Raw genomic sequence first — 18,880 nt, forward strand, 5'->3', positions numbered from 1 at the left:
TGCCATAAAAGTTTCATAGCATTTGATCCTAAACTTGGAACCTAAACAAAGAAAGCTAAATTGAACTCTGTTCATCCAACCCTGTAATATAAATTGAAATTATTCAGGGTTTCCCGTTTCATTGCAATCAGATTCTCCTCAACAGGGAAAGAGACGTCCTAGACTAGATGGCTGTCCTCGGAGTCAGACAGAGCAGTCACTGCAGAGCTCTGTCAGTGTACAGAGTGATGATGAAAGCATTTCAGAACAATCTGCCCGGCGAGTTCTTACCGAAGATGATGAGCGGTAGCTCTAGCCAAACAGCTGCCAGCCGGAAGAGCAGAAACGGGGCCACGATTCCCCCAAAATCACATAGCCCGGAACACAGCGAAACTCCGAAGTTCCTGTGGGAGAAAACTGTTCTCAATGAAGAATATTTAAATAAACTCAAAACAAACAAAACATCCAGACATAAAGAGGAGAGAAATTGTAACCATCTCTAGAAATTTTAACCTTGAAAAGGGACACGATCGCATACTCTAGCAAAACTTCCCATTTCACATCTGGGTGCTGAGTCATGGTGAGGAAGGAGAGGATGGACAGGATGGTCAGGAGGGACAGGAGGGACAGGATGGTGAGGATGGAGAGAGGATGGTAACTCTCCAGCAGCAGCTCTCTACCCAGCCCACACCGTGACATTTCCAGGTGCGTGGACAGAGATCTGTGCCCATGGTTTCCCCCAGGAGAGCAGCCCATTTGCAATAGCCCCTGCACACGGCTTCATTCTGGCCTCTGGCAGTTGGCTCTCATGGGCTCCAGACCTTGACAGAGCTGCATCCTTTCCCAAGATGATGCTGAATGAACACAGATTTGACCCACGAAGCAAGCGCACTAACTAGGGATTCTGCTCCCAGCTCTCATTCTCGCCACAGAACCAGGGTTATGTCTAAAGGTACTGACACCAGAATTGCGTCTCTCCCCAAATGCAGGAAATAGTAACCAGAGAGCAGCTGTGACTCAACTGGTCCTCTGCACTAACTCAGCACAGCCCGACGACATCAGCACCAAACCAGAGGGACTTTCCTAGTTTTGAAGTCAAGGTAAGACTTTTGGCTGCAGAACAACTTTCAGAAACCATGACAAACTTGTTGGACTTGCCGTAATGTCGTCGGGTACAATTCTGAATTCACCAAATAAACGATTTCAAAGGCCATGGTTATCCCGAGTCTTCCCAGGGTAGCAACAGTGGTCCTCAGCCACGGTATTCCTGCAACACAGAAAGTGTAGAGGAGGAGAATCAGGGGTTTGCTTTCAGCAAGTCTTTATGTACAAAGCACACTTGCTCCATGTCCTCCCATCTCCAAGTCTTTGCTAATTTCAAAAACAGCCAGTAGATACTTTCTAATGTTGCAGCCAAATTTCAGCATCAGCAACCCCTGGGATGATAGCTCATTTTACAGTATTTGGGTCGCTTTTCTGAGCAGGGGTAAATTCTAGAAAAAGCATTCAAGGCCACTGTTCAAGCAGCCAATGAAAGCGATGTTGCAGGCACTGCCTTCCTGATGGTTTGGAGTACACGGGAAGATAATCTCCACTTGCGATCTTGAAAGCCATCACCACAGTCTGTCGTCCACCTGTCCTCTCTGTGTGGACTCTTCCCACTGGCTATTCCCAACAGGGCAGGAAAAGTCCAGATGAGGAAGCTGACTTTGGTCCTGTAGAGTAACGAGTCTTCAAGGGCTGGGATCATTGGGAGGGACCATCACTAGCATGTTCCTATTGCCTTGCTCATTCCCAATCTTGCTGCTGCTTCCACATAATCACCCAGAAGAAGTCAGATTCTTAAATACAAGTTGGTTCATCCATTTTTCAAATGAGCTCTTCAAGGGCTGCTGTAGCTGCATAAAGAAACTCTTTTTTTTCTCCATAGTAACGGGTAGGAAATGCCAACTCTTCTCCATTAAATATTTTCTTTTTTGTGTGCTTGAAAGGAAGGAGTAAACCATTTTTGTTCTAAAAAGTCAGTGCTCTAAATTTCTTAGGAGTTGTGCAACCTGCACCATGCTTTCATAGCGGTTTTGGAGTGAGGACACCCGATGCCAAGAACAAGCGCACCCTTACTCTCCAAGGCAAGGGGAGGGCATCAGGATGTGTCTGACATTCATCTTGGAAACGAAGCCTTTCCTTCTACACTCACACTAACGCTCACTCAGCCCTAAATCATCCTTGTGCTTCCAGAATTATTACACTTTCTTGACTATATAATTTTTTAGTTGACATGTAGACATGAATGATGAGGGTGAAAAAAGAGAATCAAACTCAGTGGATTCAGAATATGCAACAAACAAAAAAAAAAAAAGGCTGAAGCTCATGAAGTCAACCACTTAGCCTCAGGAAGGCAAGCGGGAGGAAAGATGGCTCAAGAATCCAGATCATGGCCGGGAAGATCCAGCTCAGTGCAATCTGACTGCAAACAGGCGGCGGAGGTCCTGGTGTCCTCGATGTTTTCCCCAGCGGAGAACACCTGCAGGTCTCACATCAGCAGTCACATCAGGGGAGGGAGTCCCAGGCCGCGCCCGTGTGCCGGGCGGCCATCTGCTCTGGCAGGGAACAGGTGTAAACACGCGCTGTATTTAGGCTTTGTTTTTTCATTAAGACTAGGGAGCGGGGAGGAAATGCCTTCCACCCCCCTTCAATGAGCAAGTGGTGCGGCGCCAGGTGGGAGCTCATGCCCAGATTCCCTGGGTCCCAGCCCGATGGGGCAGCCACCCACCGCTCTCTGGCCGCAGGGAGTGTCTGTCGCCTGCAACTGTGGAAAGAATTTGATGATCCAGGTTAGGTCCCTAAGTTCCGGGGCTTTTCCCTACTGAACGAAAACTGCTGTGTAAACGAGTCCCACCGGCAACCTCAGTGACAATTTAAGTTGACAACAGAGAGCAGGAATGTGTTCTTGGAAAGAAGCAACCAAGCAAGAAACCAAATTAAAACACGCACACCAGGCAAAACGTACACAGTGAGCTCGGTGACTATAGATAGACAACCGGACAATTCAGTAAGATTGTCAGAAAGCCCTATCAAGTTGACACTGTCGGGGCACAAAGCAAATCATCCTGTACCTCTCTGGCTTCTTCTAGGCTGGAAAATAGTCACACAAACACCAGACAGACTGGTAAGAATAAAAAGCCAAAGAGACGTTCAATAATAACACGTGTACCTCCTAAATACACAGGGAGGGTCCAGCATGAAAAACTTGCCCACATGACTTCGGACACCATTTGAAATAGGGCCCCCGGGGGGCTGAGGGCCCAGGAGGAGAGGCCAGTTAGGGAGGTCACCAGGGAAGGCACAGCAGACAAAGGTATGCAGATTTAATTTCTGACACCTCCATTGAAAAAGGTACGTCATCCAGTGCATGCCCTCACAGAAGTTCACAAGTAAATGTCCTTTGCAAAAGCAACCTCCACACAGCCTTCAGAGTCCCCACTATGAAATCAACCTTCTGCCAAAGACATATTTGGGGGAGGCAGACTTTTGCTCTCCCCCAGCTGCCTCTCACGCACACGGTCTGTTCCACATGCTGACCTTACTCTGAAAGACTCTCAGCTCATTCCAAGCAGTGGAGGCCAGTCTCTCGCCACAGAGGCTCTGGGGCTGACGCGTGTCAGGAGAGAGAAGTCCCACAGGCACTGCACTGTGGGTCAACATATTTGACAATGGACTAGGAAGTGCACATTGTGTGTGAGTATAATATGTACACACCAAAACAATGATCATCCCAGTAAAATGTTCGGTTCATCCTGGAGTGGCAGATGACATCTTTGGGGAGCAAAGACAAAAAACACAAGACAATTTAAAAATAAGCACTGTAATAAGCTGTGAGACTTCGGGAGAGTCTCCCCTCCTGGCCTGGTAGGCCTGACAGCAAAACCACTGGCACAGATTCGCAGGCTCCACCTTGGAGCCCATGAGGGATCTGCAGCCTTTCAACCCACAGGAGTGCCCGAGGAACCTGATAAAGATGTAACAAGGGGCACAGCCCTGTGCTGGCAACCTGGGGGGTGATTAACCCAGCGCTCGCCAGCTCCGCGTGTGGGGAACATCAACACATCTTTACGTCAAAACAACTTAGAACCAGAAGCTCCTCCTGTCAAGAATAATTACATTTTTAATGCTGGTGACTCACTTTTCCTACTTACATAAACTAAATTAAAACTTGAGATTGTTGGAACAGTTCTCGCTGCGTAAAAGCCGTCTGACTACAGCTGGGATGGAAGGCTCACTTTGATTTTCCAATAAATTCTTTGTCTAACTGTCATGGAGACTTTCTCTCCGCCAACAGCAGTGCACCGTCCTTTGAACCTCGAAGCTGAAGCTCTTCTGTGGAGTCAGGCGATTGCAGAGAAGCAGGGTCACTCTGAAGGGGGATTTGGTCAAGCTAGTAAAGCCTATGGGGAATAATCCCTCAAGGACGGAAGAAAGGATGCAGGATTCTAAGTAAGTACAGTTTGCCTCTCTTCTCAGTGGGACCTCTGCTCAGAGCTCTAAAGTAAAATTTAGGGGACTCCTCGGTGGCCCAGGTTAAGTCTCAGCGCTATCACCGCTACGGCCTGAGGCTGAGCCCTGGCCAGGGGGCTGACCCCTCCTGTCTCTCCCGCTGCTCCCCACAGCAGTGGATTTCAGTATATCCGCCTGCTCTGTTCCCCGCTCTGTCTCTGGTAAATCCTCTCACCCTCCACCCCCACACCTCTGGCCTACACCCCAGCTCTTCTACATTAAAAAATAAATAATAGGGGCCTCCCTAGTGGCGCAAGAGGTTAAGACACAACCTATGAAGCTGTCTGCAGCCATTGTGGCATGAGTTCGATCCCCCGCCAGGAAGCTACCCACATGGCGCAGCAGACCTCTCCTGTCTCCCCGCTGCTCCCCTCAGCAGTGTATTTCAGTCAGTCTGCCTGTTCTGCTCCCCACTCTGTCTCTGGTGAATCCTCTCACCCCCTGCACCTCTGGCCTGTACCCCAATTCTTGTATGCATAAATAAATCTTTAAAAAATAAATAATAAATAATAAAAATAAATAAAGTAAATCTAGTGAAAGTTCCTAATAGAGATATGTCCATTAAAATCCATGGAATTACTTTTCACCTAAGGAGAAAAAAATATTGATGAAAACATTTTCTTTCTTTTTATCTTAAGGCAAATCTTCCATGTCAAAAGGAAGACATAAGGAAACTGCTAGGTTTGTAGTCGCCCTGAAAAAACTTAAAGATGCCGGATGGGGGTGAATACAGAACGCGTTTTCTTTCTCAGACTTTGATTAGAGTTCAAAAATTTGGGTTAAAAGAGTGAGTCTTCAATGAGGACATGGCCAAATCTCTTTCCACATTTCATTCCTCAGACCATAAGAAGCTGTGGTCAGTGGAGGGAAGGCCAGCTAACCTGCTGGGGGTCATTCTGGAGCCGATTCCTGCAAAGGCTGATGGGCCTATTCCACGGGGGCTGCCACCCTGCTGATGACGTCAGCAACGGCTGCGGGGAAAGTCTCTCCAGTGATAATTCACCAGCCCCAGCAACCGAGTTCAGAAGCTCCTTTAAGTCAAAAGTAACTGGCCTACAGCCCAGGTCTTCTAAGCAGAAAATCAATCAATCTTTAAAAATGAATAAATGAAAGTAAGGTCCTGTCAATCAAGGGAGGAGCCTGGTAATATCTGGTCTTCACAGGAGGCTCGAGGGATTTGAAAGGTCTTCTCGCCAGTCCAACAGACCAGCCTGTGACTCTAATGGCAGCCCAAGGCGCATGATCTGCCCATAAAATGAGTCCAAAGCAAGAGCAGTTAATTCCAACCGTGCTAAGAATGTTTCTAAACTTAAATTGGGAAATTTTATCTACAAAATAACGTAGCAGCTCAAACAGTTTCAGTATCTGAAAGTGTTCTCTACCAAAAGCTTGGCTCCAGCCCTCCGGTCACTTCAACACTGGCTTGGATACGCGGCCTTGCTTGCTTTCTGGGGTCAGGCTGAATGGCCACCTGTTAAAGTGACCCCGAGCAGCCCAGAGACCAGAGAAGACTTCCAGGGCGAAGTTACACCATGAGGTGATGGGTCACACTGAAGTCATCAATCTCCCCACTTTCCTTATTTCACATGCAACGAACCCCCAACTCCTGTTCCACCAGCAAGTCCACATCCGCATTCCACTCCTAGTCTACATTGTCCCGGGGAACTGCCTCTTACAAATAAGCCAAAGACCACATGGTGGCAAAGTAAAGCAAAAACAACGAAGCCCCCCCATGCTCTTGACTTGTCGCCCTTCTCTGTAAACGGCCCATGGTTCCCGGGCACAGGACTGCTGTCCACCTGGTGGCCGCTCTGTCCACACTCTTAGCTTTGTGGTGGTCACTTACAACATGAGGGGGACAGGTGTTGCCTTGGATTGATGATACAGACCCCCCAACTTTAGCATGTGTGACGCCCATGTAGTGAGTGGAGCAGTACCCCCAAATGCTTGCCTACAGCCTCTCGGACTGTGACGTTATTTGGGAACAGTCTTGCAGACATGAAAGGTGAAGACACAGAGACACACAGGGAGGGACAAGTGAGGATGGAAGCAGAGACTGACGGGATGGTGAGGAACGCTGAGGCCAGCTGCCAACCACCAGGAGCTAGGAGAGAGGCACCCACCAGACCACAGAGCCTCTGGAAGAAGCCACCTGTCAGCACACCCCAGAAGCTGCCAAGAGGCAGGGAAGGAGCCTGCCCTGGAGCCTTTGGTAGAGCTCAGCCCTGCTGGTGCCTGGCTCCAGGCTATCGGTCTCCAGGAAAGTGGGAAGAATGTTCTATTGTTCGTGGTCCATTGTCCAGCAGCCCCAGAAACCAGAACCCTCCAGGGAGAGGAGGCAGAGGACCCGGCGCTGCCCCGCCCCCATTCCGAATGAGGAGGGCCTGCTCATCTCTTTTATGTTTTTTAATTCTGCTCTGAAGAGAGGCATTTCTGAAATGCTATTTGGATTGGGTCTGTCTAATGTTGTGGGAATTCATCAACTTACACGTGGTCAACAGACTCATCCGGGAAAGACTGAGTGTTCCCGTGCACGATATGACCCTGGTGTTCTTTCCCGAGCCTCGGGGGAGTCTCAAACAAATAAAGGATGGACAGCCTTGTGCCGCACAGAGGCCCACAGAGTCCCTTCGGGGAACCCCCCACCCCCAGGGCCTCCAGTGGAAACAATGAAATGCTCTAATTCACAGTGCTGGGTGCTCCCGGCGCCCATCCGGCCTGCGTGGACTCTGCAGGGATGAGCTGGGCCGCCGCAAAGGGCACCCAGAGTCACCGGTCAGTCCCCAAGTCCCCCCAAATGGAGGTCTGCGGCACCTCTGAAGCCACCCTCTCCCTGCCAGGCCGCCCCCTGGCTCCTGATCCCAGCACCTGTCTCCACAGCCACCGTCAAAACTGCTGCAGCTGGAGGTGCACCCCGCTCCTCTGGAAGCCCTGGGACCAGGCCCCAGCCCCTCTCCACAAGTTCCAGCCAAGACAAAAGAGATTTGGTCCCAGCCCTCGCCGTGTGTCCCTCCCAGGGACTGTCCTGTGCTCCAGAACAGTCACCCGTGTCTTCCCAGCCCTGCCAGCTTCTCCCTCCATCTCACCAGCAGCTCCCGCCTCTGCGAGCCTCTTCCTGGCTCTGCAGGGGAAGCACACCGCCCACCTGTCTCTTTTATTATTATTATTATTATTATTATTTTGTTACTTTTGAATCGTGTAAATACTTCCTATTCCCTTCATGCTCAAGTCCTGAGCAGCCACTGTGGCCGGTGCCTCCCTGGGTGACCTGTCGAGGCAACACCTCCTGTCACCTTCCTCTGCTCACCTGGGGCTGGGGTGGGGGGAGCCAGGGGGAGCTAGGGGCGGCTGCTCAGGGAGCAGGGGGTGAAGGGTGATGGCAAACGCTCATGAGATACGGGCATCAAAAGCAAACTACATCCCCACGAGCTAGATTTTGCACAACTCTATTGCCTCATAAACGAACCTAAAAACAGAAAACAGAAAAGCTGATGGAAACAATCTCTTACATCTCAGTCTCCACGGATGAAGCAGCAAACCGAGCGGTCTCACTAACGCGGAATTCAGAGAAACGTAACAGAGAATCAAGCAAAGCAATAAACTGAGAACCAGAGGGGGCCTCGGGGGCGCCCCACTGACCGCATGGGGGGGGGCGCGTGGCGCTGGGGTCTGGTGGTGAGCAGGGTGTGAAAGTGCACATTTGTAGAGGTTTGCACCCAACGCCCCCAGAGCTCATACAAGAGGTACCCCTACTTTATCTCAATGAACACAATGTGGGGAAAAATAACAACTGCGTCCCTGACAGCTGCGCCCAGCACCAGCCGCCACGGTGGCTCTCCCAAGGTCCAGGGCGCCCCGTTCTGGGGACCAGACAAATTATTTCCAAGGGCCTGGCCGCTAACGAGGCCGGGACACCTACCTTCGGGCAGGAAGGCGGTGACCAGGCAGGCGACACCCGCCACCACGTTGCTGGCCGCGAAGGGCAGGCGGCGCCCGAAGCGCTCGATGGTGAGCAGGATCAGGAGCGCCGCCGGCAGCTCCACCACGCCCGAGATGAAAAAGTCGATGTAGAGGTTGCCCCCCACGATGCCCAGGCGCATGACGAGCCCCTGGTAGACCACCGCGCTGGTGAACCTGCAACGACACGGGGGGCTCGGAGAAGGGCGCGTGGCGGAGGACATCCCGCTCGGCCGCGCGCCCCCGAGGCCCACTTACCAGGCGAACATGAGGATGAGCGTGCACCTGCGCATCTGGGGCGTCCTCACCAGGTCTAGAAAGGACGGGTTACTCACCTCCTCGTCCGTGACCGTGATCTGCGGAGAGAAGGGAGCTCAGAGGCCACAGGCGGCCAGGAGCGCGCGCAGAGAGCGGACTCGGCCTGGTCCGAGGCTGCCGGAGCAGACGGGCTCGGTCAAGGCGCCGGGGGCTGTCGCTTTCCACACAAAGCCCGACAGTGCATGCCTGGCCCTCTAGCCTTCCCACGAGGCCATGTTTTCCAAGATGTGGTCACTGCGCTGAGGATCTAGTCTTGGGGAGCTCTCAGCAGTTTCCAGGGCTAAACTGCTGAGTCCATGAGCAGAGGAGGTTGGGCCTCAAGTGAAATACCTTTGTGCATTTATTCACTTGGGGAAAAGAAGCATAAAAGCAGCCACAACAGGTGGGATCCCAACAAGTGTCTCTTTTTCAGTGGAAGCCTCAATCCTTGTGTGGACAAACAAGAGAATGGCACCAAGGTCAAGAGCAAGCACAGGCCAAAGGCATCATTTTGCTTCTGTCCATTTGCTGGAATCTGTTGTCCAGTTTCTGGTCCAAGGAAATTCAGCTCATCTCTATTTGGTCATCCAAGAAGTTGGTCTTGTCTTTAGTTCAATTAAACAAACATTGTCTTTTTCCTTAATGTGTAAGGCACGAAGGGCAACAAAGCTCCCCAATCACAGCTGCTTCCAGGTTGGCGCTGCCAGCAGGGACAGGTCCCTGTGGAGACCGTCTTCCCATGCGCTGTTACCTCTTCTGGGAGGGCCCCAGACCACCCAGTCCTCATTTCACCTCCCCTGGGGGCTCTTCTAGCCGGGATAGAACAAACGACTCCCCATCTATGTCTCTGCCCCCAGGCTTCTATCACAGCGCCTGTGCCAGTCTGGGAGGGCAGCGCCAGCCTGGAAGGGCAGCACCACACTGCGGCTCTGCACAGCGCCCCTGGTGTCCACCCAGCTACGTTGTAGATGGAGCAAAGCCGCTGTCTCCTGCCTGTGATCCCAAGGTGGAGATTGAATGCTGAAGCCAGAAGCCAAGTACCCGGCCATGTTTACTGTCTGTGTTTGTCCTTCTACTAAGTGAGAACTGGGCTAGGAGAGGCAGGCCCTGCCATCTACCTGCTCAAGCCCAGAGCTGGCCCAGACTGAGGAGCCTCTGAGACAAACTTTCCCCTAGGCCTTGAGCCAAAAGTCTCTTTATCAGCAAGAAGTCCCAGGAATTTAATCCACACGGATCAAATGAAGTTTAGTCCGGCAAACAGAACAAATCCATACTGAAAGGAGCTTGTCAACCCCCCATGCCAAACAATAGAGTGAAAGGATCAACAAAAGTTTGCTCTTTCCTGGGCCTCCCCTGGTGGTACAGTGGTTGAGCGGTGGGTTGTGAGGCTGCCCGCAGCCTCTGCAGCGCCAGTTAGATCCCCCGCCACTGGCGAGGGTCCCACAAAAAAAAAAAGTTTGCTCTCTCCTGCCTATGCATAATCTAAGGAACGTCTCTCTCTCTCTCTCTCTCTCTCTCTCTCTCTCTCTCTCTGTCACACACACACACACACACACACACACACACACACACACAGCAAGATAGAAGTCGTTAGATTACTTTCTTTCCTAAGTCTTTCCAACACCGTTCCTTCTGTGCCAAGACGCAGATTTCCCATACCTTAACAGCTCTTAAATTGGGATATATCCTACAACAGAGCTGATAGGAAAACAATATGCCACAATTTAAATAGCATGGCTTGGGGTACATAAAATGATGTTGTATCTTCAATCAATTGTGTCTTAAGAGTCAATCAAACAATAGTCCCCACGACCCCACGGGTGAGAGACTGCTAACCGATTCCGCCATCCATCCCTTCCCCTTCCCTTGTGAAAACAGACTCCAGAGAACCGATTCAGGCACATGGTTGGCTAAAGGCACATCTTCTAGTCTATCTTTCAACTCTTGGTGGCTGAGACTAGGATCTCTGCAATGAAGTGAAAGTGGCAGCTGTGAGGGCCAGTTCTGGGTCCCCTCCTTTGAAAAGGTGACGACTCTTCAACTACCATGCCCCCTTCCGCAGAGATGGGAGAAGAAATGGCTGGTGAAGGAGCTGGAACTTGCCTCCCAGCCCCAATGATGGCAAAGGAGCAAGAGAAGTGGGGAGGACCTCACAGGTGAGTGCTGGACCCTCCCTTCTGGAGGCATGTTCGGGAGAAGGACACTTTTCTCTTTCTGTCGCTATATTTTTGGAGTCTATTTTAGCAGCAAGATGACCTGTACCTGAACGAACACAATGCCTAGTAGAGCTAATTTTCTAAATTCTAAGACTGCAATGAAGCAGTTGTTTACCTCTTTGCTGCTCCAAAATTAAGGCAGGGATACTGAAAGTGGAAGATAAGAATGGAGTGTATTGTAACAACATATTATCATACAGTTGATTATCAAAATGTTTTCCACGACTGATTTCTGTGTATTGCCCACATTAAAATGGCCGACATCTATGGGCTTTAAAATAGATTCAGGGCTAAATACTCTATGTGAATGATTTCCTTTAATTCTCATCAAAACTCCATGAAACTGGCTTTTTATTAATCCCACCTTATAAATAAGACACTTAAGGCTCAGGACATTAGGGTCATGAAATACCAGGAAAGTAGCCAAGTCAGGATGTAAACCCAGCCAGCTGATGGAGAGACTTTGTTCTTACTCTCCACCCCGCACTGCTAAATATATAGAAAACTTTCCATTCTAAAAAACTACTCTGTGGTAGATGGTCACTTCTGTATATCTTTAAGAAAAACAGCATGCACTTGTTTTTAAAAATCTAATATTTAGTTAAAACACCATTTGACTAAAATAATTTAGATTTTTAAAGATCTTTAAATTAAAGATTAAAACCCCCATAATCTGACAGCAGTTTTCCTTGATGGATGTATCCCTTATTCAGGGATCGTTTTCACTTAGGGTTTTTCCACAACTCAGACGTGGCTTTGTGGTGGTCATCAGGGGCGCCTGTCTCCAGGGAGACCTGGGGCGCGCGGGAGCACACGGATGGCGGCCATCTCTTCTCCCCAAGGGCAATATTCACAATTTATTCTGTCTCTCATTTCTTTTTCAAGCTTATTTTCCACTTACAGCTATGATTTCTCACTACTAAATAAGACTGAACAAATGCAATTTCATTCAATCCAGTGTCAAGATTCAAATTCTTTGGTCAATTCGGGTAAACAATTTTATATATAAACAGTTTTGTGGATTTTTTCAATTATTCGTGGTGCTTCCCTGTTTCGAAGATAAAGTAGCTGCGTGTCTCTTACCTTCGCGTTTGCTCTGCAGATGCCACATTTTTCCGATCCATCTCTAAGTTGGGCAAGTCACTATATGACATGTTTGATTTTGACAAGACAGCAGAGGTCTCAGGGTCTAGCCAGAGGTCAGCAAACTTTCTGCAAAGGGCCTGATAATAAGGGCTTTTGGCTTTGTGGGCTTTCTGTTGGAACTAGCTAACCTAGCAGTGTGAGAGCTGCCTTAAAGTATGCATGGATGAAAGTAGCTGGCTTCCAAGATAATTTTTTTTTTTTTTTTTTTTTTACGAAAACAGGAACAGAAAAGCTAAGTAGTTTACCAAGGAGAAAACACAGTTAATAGATGAACCAGGAGGTGTATACTTAAGTCTGCATTTCTAACCACCATGCTACACTGTGTCTGCAATATGAGAGTATAATATTCATATATTGTTTAAAAGCATGCTGGTATCATCTCATTAATGGTTCTTATTAGATAGTGGAATTATGGTGGTCTTTGCTTGTTTCTTTTTGACTGCAAATCTTCTCTTAAAATTAAAACCTATTTTTGTAACAAGAACAAACAATTCACTTTTAAATCAAAGGATTTAATTTACACACTAGTATACTTTTGGGGGGTGTTGATTCAGTAATTCTCCCTTTCTTTTTCTTAATAGAAGCCCCAACACACGCACTCCATCAATTTATGTTCTCAGGAGAACTGACTGCTGTTGTAGGGTGGATGCCTGATTATCCCCAGGTAATTCCACCTGCTGCGCCAGTGGCCGGACAGTGGTTCATTCTGAACCAACGAGGGATGGACATGTGACTGAATCTGAATCAATGAGGGATGGGCATGTGACCCAGTGTGGACCAGTGGGAAAAGGGCTTGTGGAAAAGTCCTTTAAATGCCCTCTAAGGGAATCATCACTCTGTCCTTGAGGAATTCATAAGGAATTGGCCAGCTCAAGTAGATCTTAGCGGCCCTCCTCCACCTAGTGTGCAGGTGGGCCTGTCCGCAGGTGGAGAGATGGAGAGAACCATGGCTTGAGAAGGTGTTTGGGACCAGGCTGGGCCAACCTGGAGCGCTGCTGTAACTCTAGAACTCCAGCAACATGAGCCAGGAGATGTCCTCATGGTCTAAGCCTGTTCAAATTAGTTTTCTGTTACTTGTTGCCAAAAGTGGAATTATCTGCAGAATTCAATCCAGAACAATGCTTCAGCTTTGTTAACTGAATACTTCAAGCATAATCATTTTTGTATTAAGTCATTAAAATAATCGCTTCAGTATTCCAACTCACTCTGTAAAAAACTTTGAGTCTTAATTTCAAAGTCCTGAAACTTAGAATCAAGCAGTTACCTCATTTCCCAGAGCACGAGTTAGCGCCTATCACACATCCTCTACCGAGATTATGAAATGCTGATAGTAAGCAGAGCAAATGGAGACCTTGAAACCAATCCTTCTTGACCCGTGAAAGGATTAATAGTACTTCCAAGCAAGTAAGCATTTTGCCTCATTTCAGAACAAATCCAGCTGTTCTTTGATTTACTAACATGTTTTCCACAGTGACGCAGACATTCTAAAAGATGACCCACTTTCTGGGTCTCCAAAGACCTTGAGAGACTAAAAGCGTATCGTGGCCAGATTTCACTCAGTGACTTCTCAGCTTCCTGTGTCCAGTGGCTGCTGCAGCCATAGTTCTTTGGCACAGCGTCTCAATTTTGAGATGAAGCTGTGCTTAAATTATTATTATTGCCATAGTTAATTTGGTAACCAATTTTGCCGAGTCACAGTCAGATATAAAAGACTAGAAATGTTATAACAGGTTAGCATATATGTTTTTCATCTTACTTATGAAGAAACAGTTCAGCAATTTTAAGTGTACACTTCTCTGGGTCACACCGCCACCACCGTTGTGCAACAGAACATTTCCATTACCCCCAAAACATCCTCATCTCTGCATTCAATCCTCTGCCCCTACCTGTAGGCCCTGGAAGCCCTTCATTTGCTTTCTGTCATCACAGTTCTGCTTTTTCTAGAACCTCCTAGAAAGGGAACCAGACAGGATGTTTTCTTGTGTGTCAAGCTTGGCATTGTATATCTGGTCATGTGTTTATGGCATCTACGTGGTGTCTGCCAGCTTTGATTTGGAGCAGAGGAAAATGGTGAAACAGTCTTGGGAGCATTTGTCTGTTTGGAGTCTTGTTGCCTAGCAACGTCACTCCTAGATAAAGGCATTGCTCACAGTTACACTGCACAGGTTGGTTTCCTCATATTTATTTACTGAGCTGATGGTTATTTGCTCTAGCCATCTCTTACTCATCTTTTAATTCTGCCAAGATTTTTGTTTTACATCAACAATGAAGGATCCTATGTTACAAGAGCATTTTATTCAATTAATCTAGCTCTATTTACAATTTCTCATGGTGTCTTTCTGAAATATTTCTTCTAGTTGACATTTTAATTAAATTGCCAAAGAGGAGAAAGACATTACAAACAATCTGTTGTAAATATGGGGTTCAGCACTTTCCTGATGGGGGACAGGTGTGTGGTCAAGAAAGACAGTAGCCAGGGCGGCCAGTGATGGGCTGCTTTATGGAGAACAATTTCTTCCCAGCACATTATCAAAACTGGGTGAGACTCAGTTCTCTCGTCAGGACCAGGAGAGTGACACTGGCCTCATTAGTATTTTGAATCATCAGCTCGATGCCCTTACGGAGAGGGTCATCACAAGTTCCCTACAGGCTCTGTGCTGTAGAAACTTCCAACCCCTAAGAAGTGTGTGCAAATAAAATATTACTTGAGAATCTGGGGTCCACTGATTGAAAGGACCAGGCGCCACCCTCAAAGTTAAACCACCTATAGGTCTTTTGTTACGAGCATTGGGAGCTGGAGAGTGGGCCAGCCAGGAGGAAAAACATCTCAAAGTCTCTGGCACCCCCAGCCCACCACCTTGGGGACACCCCCATTCATCAGGCCCAGGAATAAGTGTCTTACATCATAGTGCTTTAGCCAGGCTTCTAGGTAGCAATAGTGCTATAATAGTGATGACAATAAAAATAATAAATGATAAGAATAATACAGTGAGCAGAAATGGGAATTTGCCAAATTGTGCTTTGGAATTTTGAAAAATGTGGCCGCACCTGAGGAGAGAAATCCCGTATGTCAAAAATTAACGAGAATGTAAAACAATGGTACTACTTAGCTTAAAATAATAACAATAATAAATTAATTAAAGAAAGAAAAACCTCATTATACTTTAAAAGAAGAGTAGATAAAATATTTACCACACAACAGCTCATATGAGACCCTATGCAGGTATAATAAATTAATCTCGCTTCAATAACAAAAAATAAACAAATAAAAAGCATTAAAACCAAATCTTAGTCATCTAAAATAGGGCTGTCAAATAAAAATAGAGTGCGACTCACACATATCAGTTTAAAATTTCTAGTAGTGCCATTAAAAAAGGTAAAAAGAAACATTCAAAATTATTTTTAACAGATGTTCTTTTTCTCCAAATTATGATCATTTCAATATGTCAAACTTATGAAATCCTCCAGCTCTCTCATGTGCTTTATTTCATTCTCAGTATTTGAAATCCACTGCACCGTTTCCTCTAAGAGCACCCCCATCTGAAACAAACCCCATTTCTGGGCTCCTCGCCCCACGTGGCCAGTGGCTTCTGCACTGACAGAGAAGGTCCAAAGAGTCTAGGCCCAACAGCTTTGTCAGGCTGCCTGGGGGAGAAGATCCCCAACTCTGCTTCCGCTGACCCGAGGGCACCCCGCACCCGCTCATTGGGCCGCGGCCTGCAGCAGCAACTGTGCGCCCCCAGAGACCCCGCTGGGACCCAAAGAGCAGCCCCAGTCCCAGCAAAGGTTACCCGGTTGCAACTGCGGGTCACGTGTTGGAACATTTCTTCATTTCTTACAAACAAATGTGACAGGGCTTTTCCCTGGGGCGGGGAGGTGTCACAGCAGCAGAGACTGAGGGGAAGACAGGAGAGGATGTGCCCTCACAGCGGTGCTCGGGCCCTGAAGACTGACCCGGGCAGGCTGGGAAGGGGTGCACCATGTGCCCTCAGTGGGGTCCCTGCGCGCCCACACGCCAGCTCTGGTCCCTGGAGGCCGTGGGAGATGGGGCTTGCTCAGAACCCGGCTCAGAGTCACACTCATGTGGAGTCCAGATGAATTCGGGACTGCGCATGACAGTGACAGCTGGCAGCTACTAGGACAGTGTCTGTGTGACCCTCGAGGGCAGAAGACTGTTTCTTAAACAAAACCCACAAGACAAACGCTCCACAAAAGTACACACTGATCCGCTCATATCAAACCAATGTCAGGATTTAAGGATTTTTTGGTCCAATAAAGAAAAAATAGGCAAAGCTAAGGGATAATGGGGGAGAGGGGGAGATGCTTACAGTGTCTAAAACCAGTAAAGGGGATAATGTTTAGGCTGTAAAAGGAAATCCCATAAATTCAAGGGGCCATGATACCAGAATCCAATAAAAAGGAGCAAAGACAGGGCGAGGCATTGCAGAGGAGCCGCCAGACAGCAAAGTGAGGTGCGCGGAGACCGGCTGAACCTCACGGGTGTCCAGAGATGCACCCCTGGCGCGCTCAGGAGGATCCCCAAGTTTGAGGCTGGAAAACGCCTCTGTGGACCTGGCGGGGTGCATAGAGCACACTGGCCTGCGAGGTGCGGGCGTGGCTTCCACGCACCCTGGGGCCCAGCGGTTCTACTTCCGGACGTTATGGAGACATAACGTCCACAAGGGCCCAAAGGGGTACGTATGGAGACCTTTTTTTAATTTTTTTTAAAAGATTTATTTATTTATTTATTTATACAAGCACTGGGTACAGTCAGAAGCGCGGGAGGGTGAGAGAATTCACCAGAACCAGAGCAGGGAACAGAACAGGGAGACTGATGAAGTACACTGCTGAGGGGAGCAGCGGGCGGCAGGACAGGTCTGCTTGCCATGTGGGACCCTCGCCGGGGGCCGGGGATGGAACCGGCGCTGCAGAGGCTGCGGGCAGGTTCGCAGCCCAGCGCTCAACTGCTGCGCCACCAGGGGAGGCCCAAGGTATGGAGAATCTTATCAAAATTCTTGGAGGCAGCCCGGCACCTGTCCTTAGCCCCAGCGCAGTGCAATGTCATTCACGTTACCATGCACAGCAAGCTCTCCTTTATAAGGGTGCGCAAAAAATCCAAGGGCCGGGCCTCCGTGGTGGCGCAGGTGGTTGAGCGCAGCACTGTGAAGCGGTCCGCAGCCTCTGCCGCGCGGGTTCGATTCCCAGGGGGCCAGGGAGATACCAACATGACACAGCAGACCCCTTCTGTCTCTCTGCTGCTCCCCTCAGCAGTGGATTTCATTAAATCTGCCTGTTCTGCTCCCGACTCTGTCTCTGGTGAATCCTCTCATTCCCCGCATCTCTGTCCTGCACCCCAGCTCTTGTATGCATGAATAAATAAATCTTAAAAAAAAAAAATCCAAGGGTGGGCTTCACATTCAATTGGGAACCCGTTGAGGGAGAGAACAGGCACAGTGGAGGAAGGAAAAGTCAAAGCAAACAAACGCAGGCTCTTGCCAGGAGAAGCAAGATTAACTCAACTCCGCACTCAGAGAACAATGACAAAACCAAAACTGTCTCCTGCAGAGGCGCTCAGAGCATGGCGGAATGGCCTCCAGCTGCAGTGTTTCCAGATTTACCACCTATGCAAGTTTGTACCTCAGCAAGTCCTTAGTTCCATGCCTATTTATGTGCACTGGAAGTACTAAGAAACTCTTCCAAAGAAAGTCAGGTACAGTTGAATAGTAAAAAAAAAAAAAAAAAAAAAAATGACCTGGACCTCAATAAATTTAACAATCCTTGGTGCATTCTGGAATTTGTAAGCTGCTCCATTTTTTATTTCTTTTCAACAAAATAGTTCCTGCATATCATCACTTATCGCTCATTGGTATGCCCTTTATTGCTCCAGGCCGGATGATCTTTCCAGAGGGGTATGCGCCATCCTGGGATTCCAATTTGGGAGGTTGTTGAGAGAGAAGTTATGCAATCTTAGGGCTTGGTCTCTGGACCACACGAATGTACATTGTTCTGCTGTGTTCCCACTGGCCCTCCAGCCTTCTTACACTGTGTTCCCACTTTTTCTTGCACTGTGACTGGCTTTATTGAAACCCAAAAAATATATTGGTTAGTTCCTAGCATTAATGGATATGATGACCAAGAGCCAATTAGAATGCATACATGAACACAAGGAAAATCACACACACTAAAATGGTTTCCCAACTCTACACATAAGATTTCAGCTGTTCTTCAGCTGTAAATGAAAGGAAAAAAAATAGATTTAGTTCTACTGAACTTATTTATGTGATGAGAGTGAGCGTAGTGAAAACAGTTCAAAAAAGAGAAAGAAGACGAAGCAGCCCCAGAGAACTGGGGGAAACAGGCAGCGTCTGGAATCATGTCCAGAGACATTTGTGAAGGTGAATGTTCCAGTGGAGGTCATTTTAAAAGTAGGTATTTGAACACAGTACTCAGAAAGATCTGCTGAATAACTGGATGTACAAAGGAAGACAAACCTCTGCGATGTTGTGATTGTCCATATACTTTTGTTTCTGGGACAACCTCATGTTAGTTACATTTAATTGAATTTTCTAAGTAGGTAGAGACCAAATAAAACATTGTGTGATTCATTTATAATGTGAATGATATCTTCATGGCAATAATTAATAATCGACTTGTTGAAATTTAGAGGCTGATTATTTTTAGAAAACTAAACAGTTGACAGAACCCAGGGAGAGGGTAAGAAGTACTCCACG

The 18,880-nt window shown here is 48.0% G+C and overlaps 1 protein-coding gene across 2 annotated transcripts in view; it reads right to left on the reverse strand.

Moving 5' to 3' along the window:
* SLC22A3 (solute carrier family 22 member 3) overlaps window positions 1–18,880 on the reverse strand; it is a gene marked incomplete at both ends in the record, with an annotated part of 57,585 nt that overhangs the window by 3,923 nt on the left and 34,782 nt on the right. For both annotated transcript variants that reach the window (XM_084228824.1, XM_084228823.1), the window contains 4 exons: window positions 271–383; window positions 1,138–1,246; window positions 8,453–8,667; window positions 8,749–8,846. In XM_084228824.1, coding sequence (XP_084084950.1) covers window positions 271–383; window positions 1,138–1,246; window positions 8,453–8,667; window positions 8,749–8,846 — 535 coding nt within the window. The remainder of the gene's footprint in view (window positions 1–270; window positions 384–1,137; window positions 1,247–8,452; window positions 8,668–8,748; window positions 8,847–18,880) is intronic.

Source organism: Talpa europaea (genome assembly GCF_964194135.1).
Source record: "Talpa europaea genome assembly, chromosome: 2".
Classification (NCBI taxonomy): Eukaryota; Metazoa; Chordata; class Mammalia; order Eulipotyphla; family Talpidae; genus Talpa; species Talpa europaea.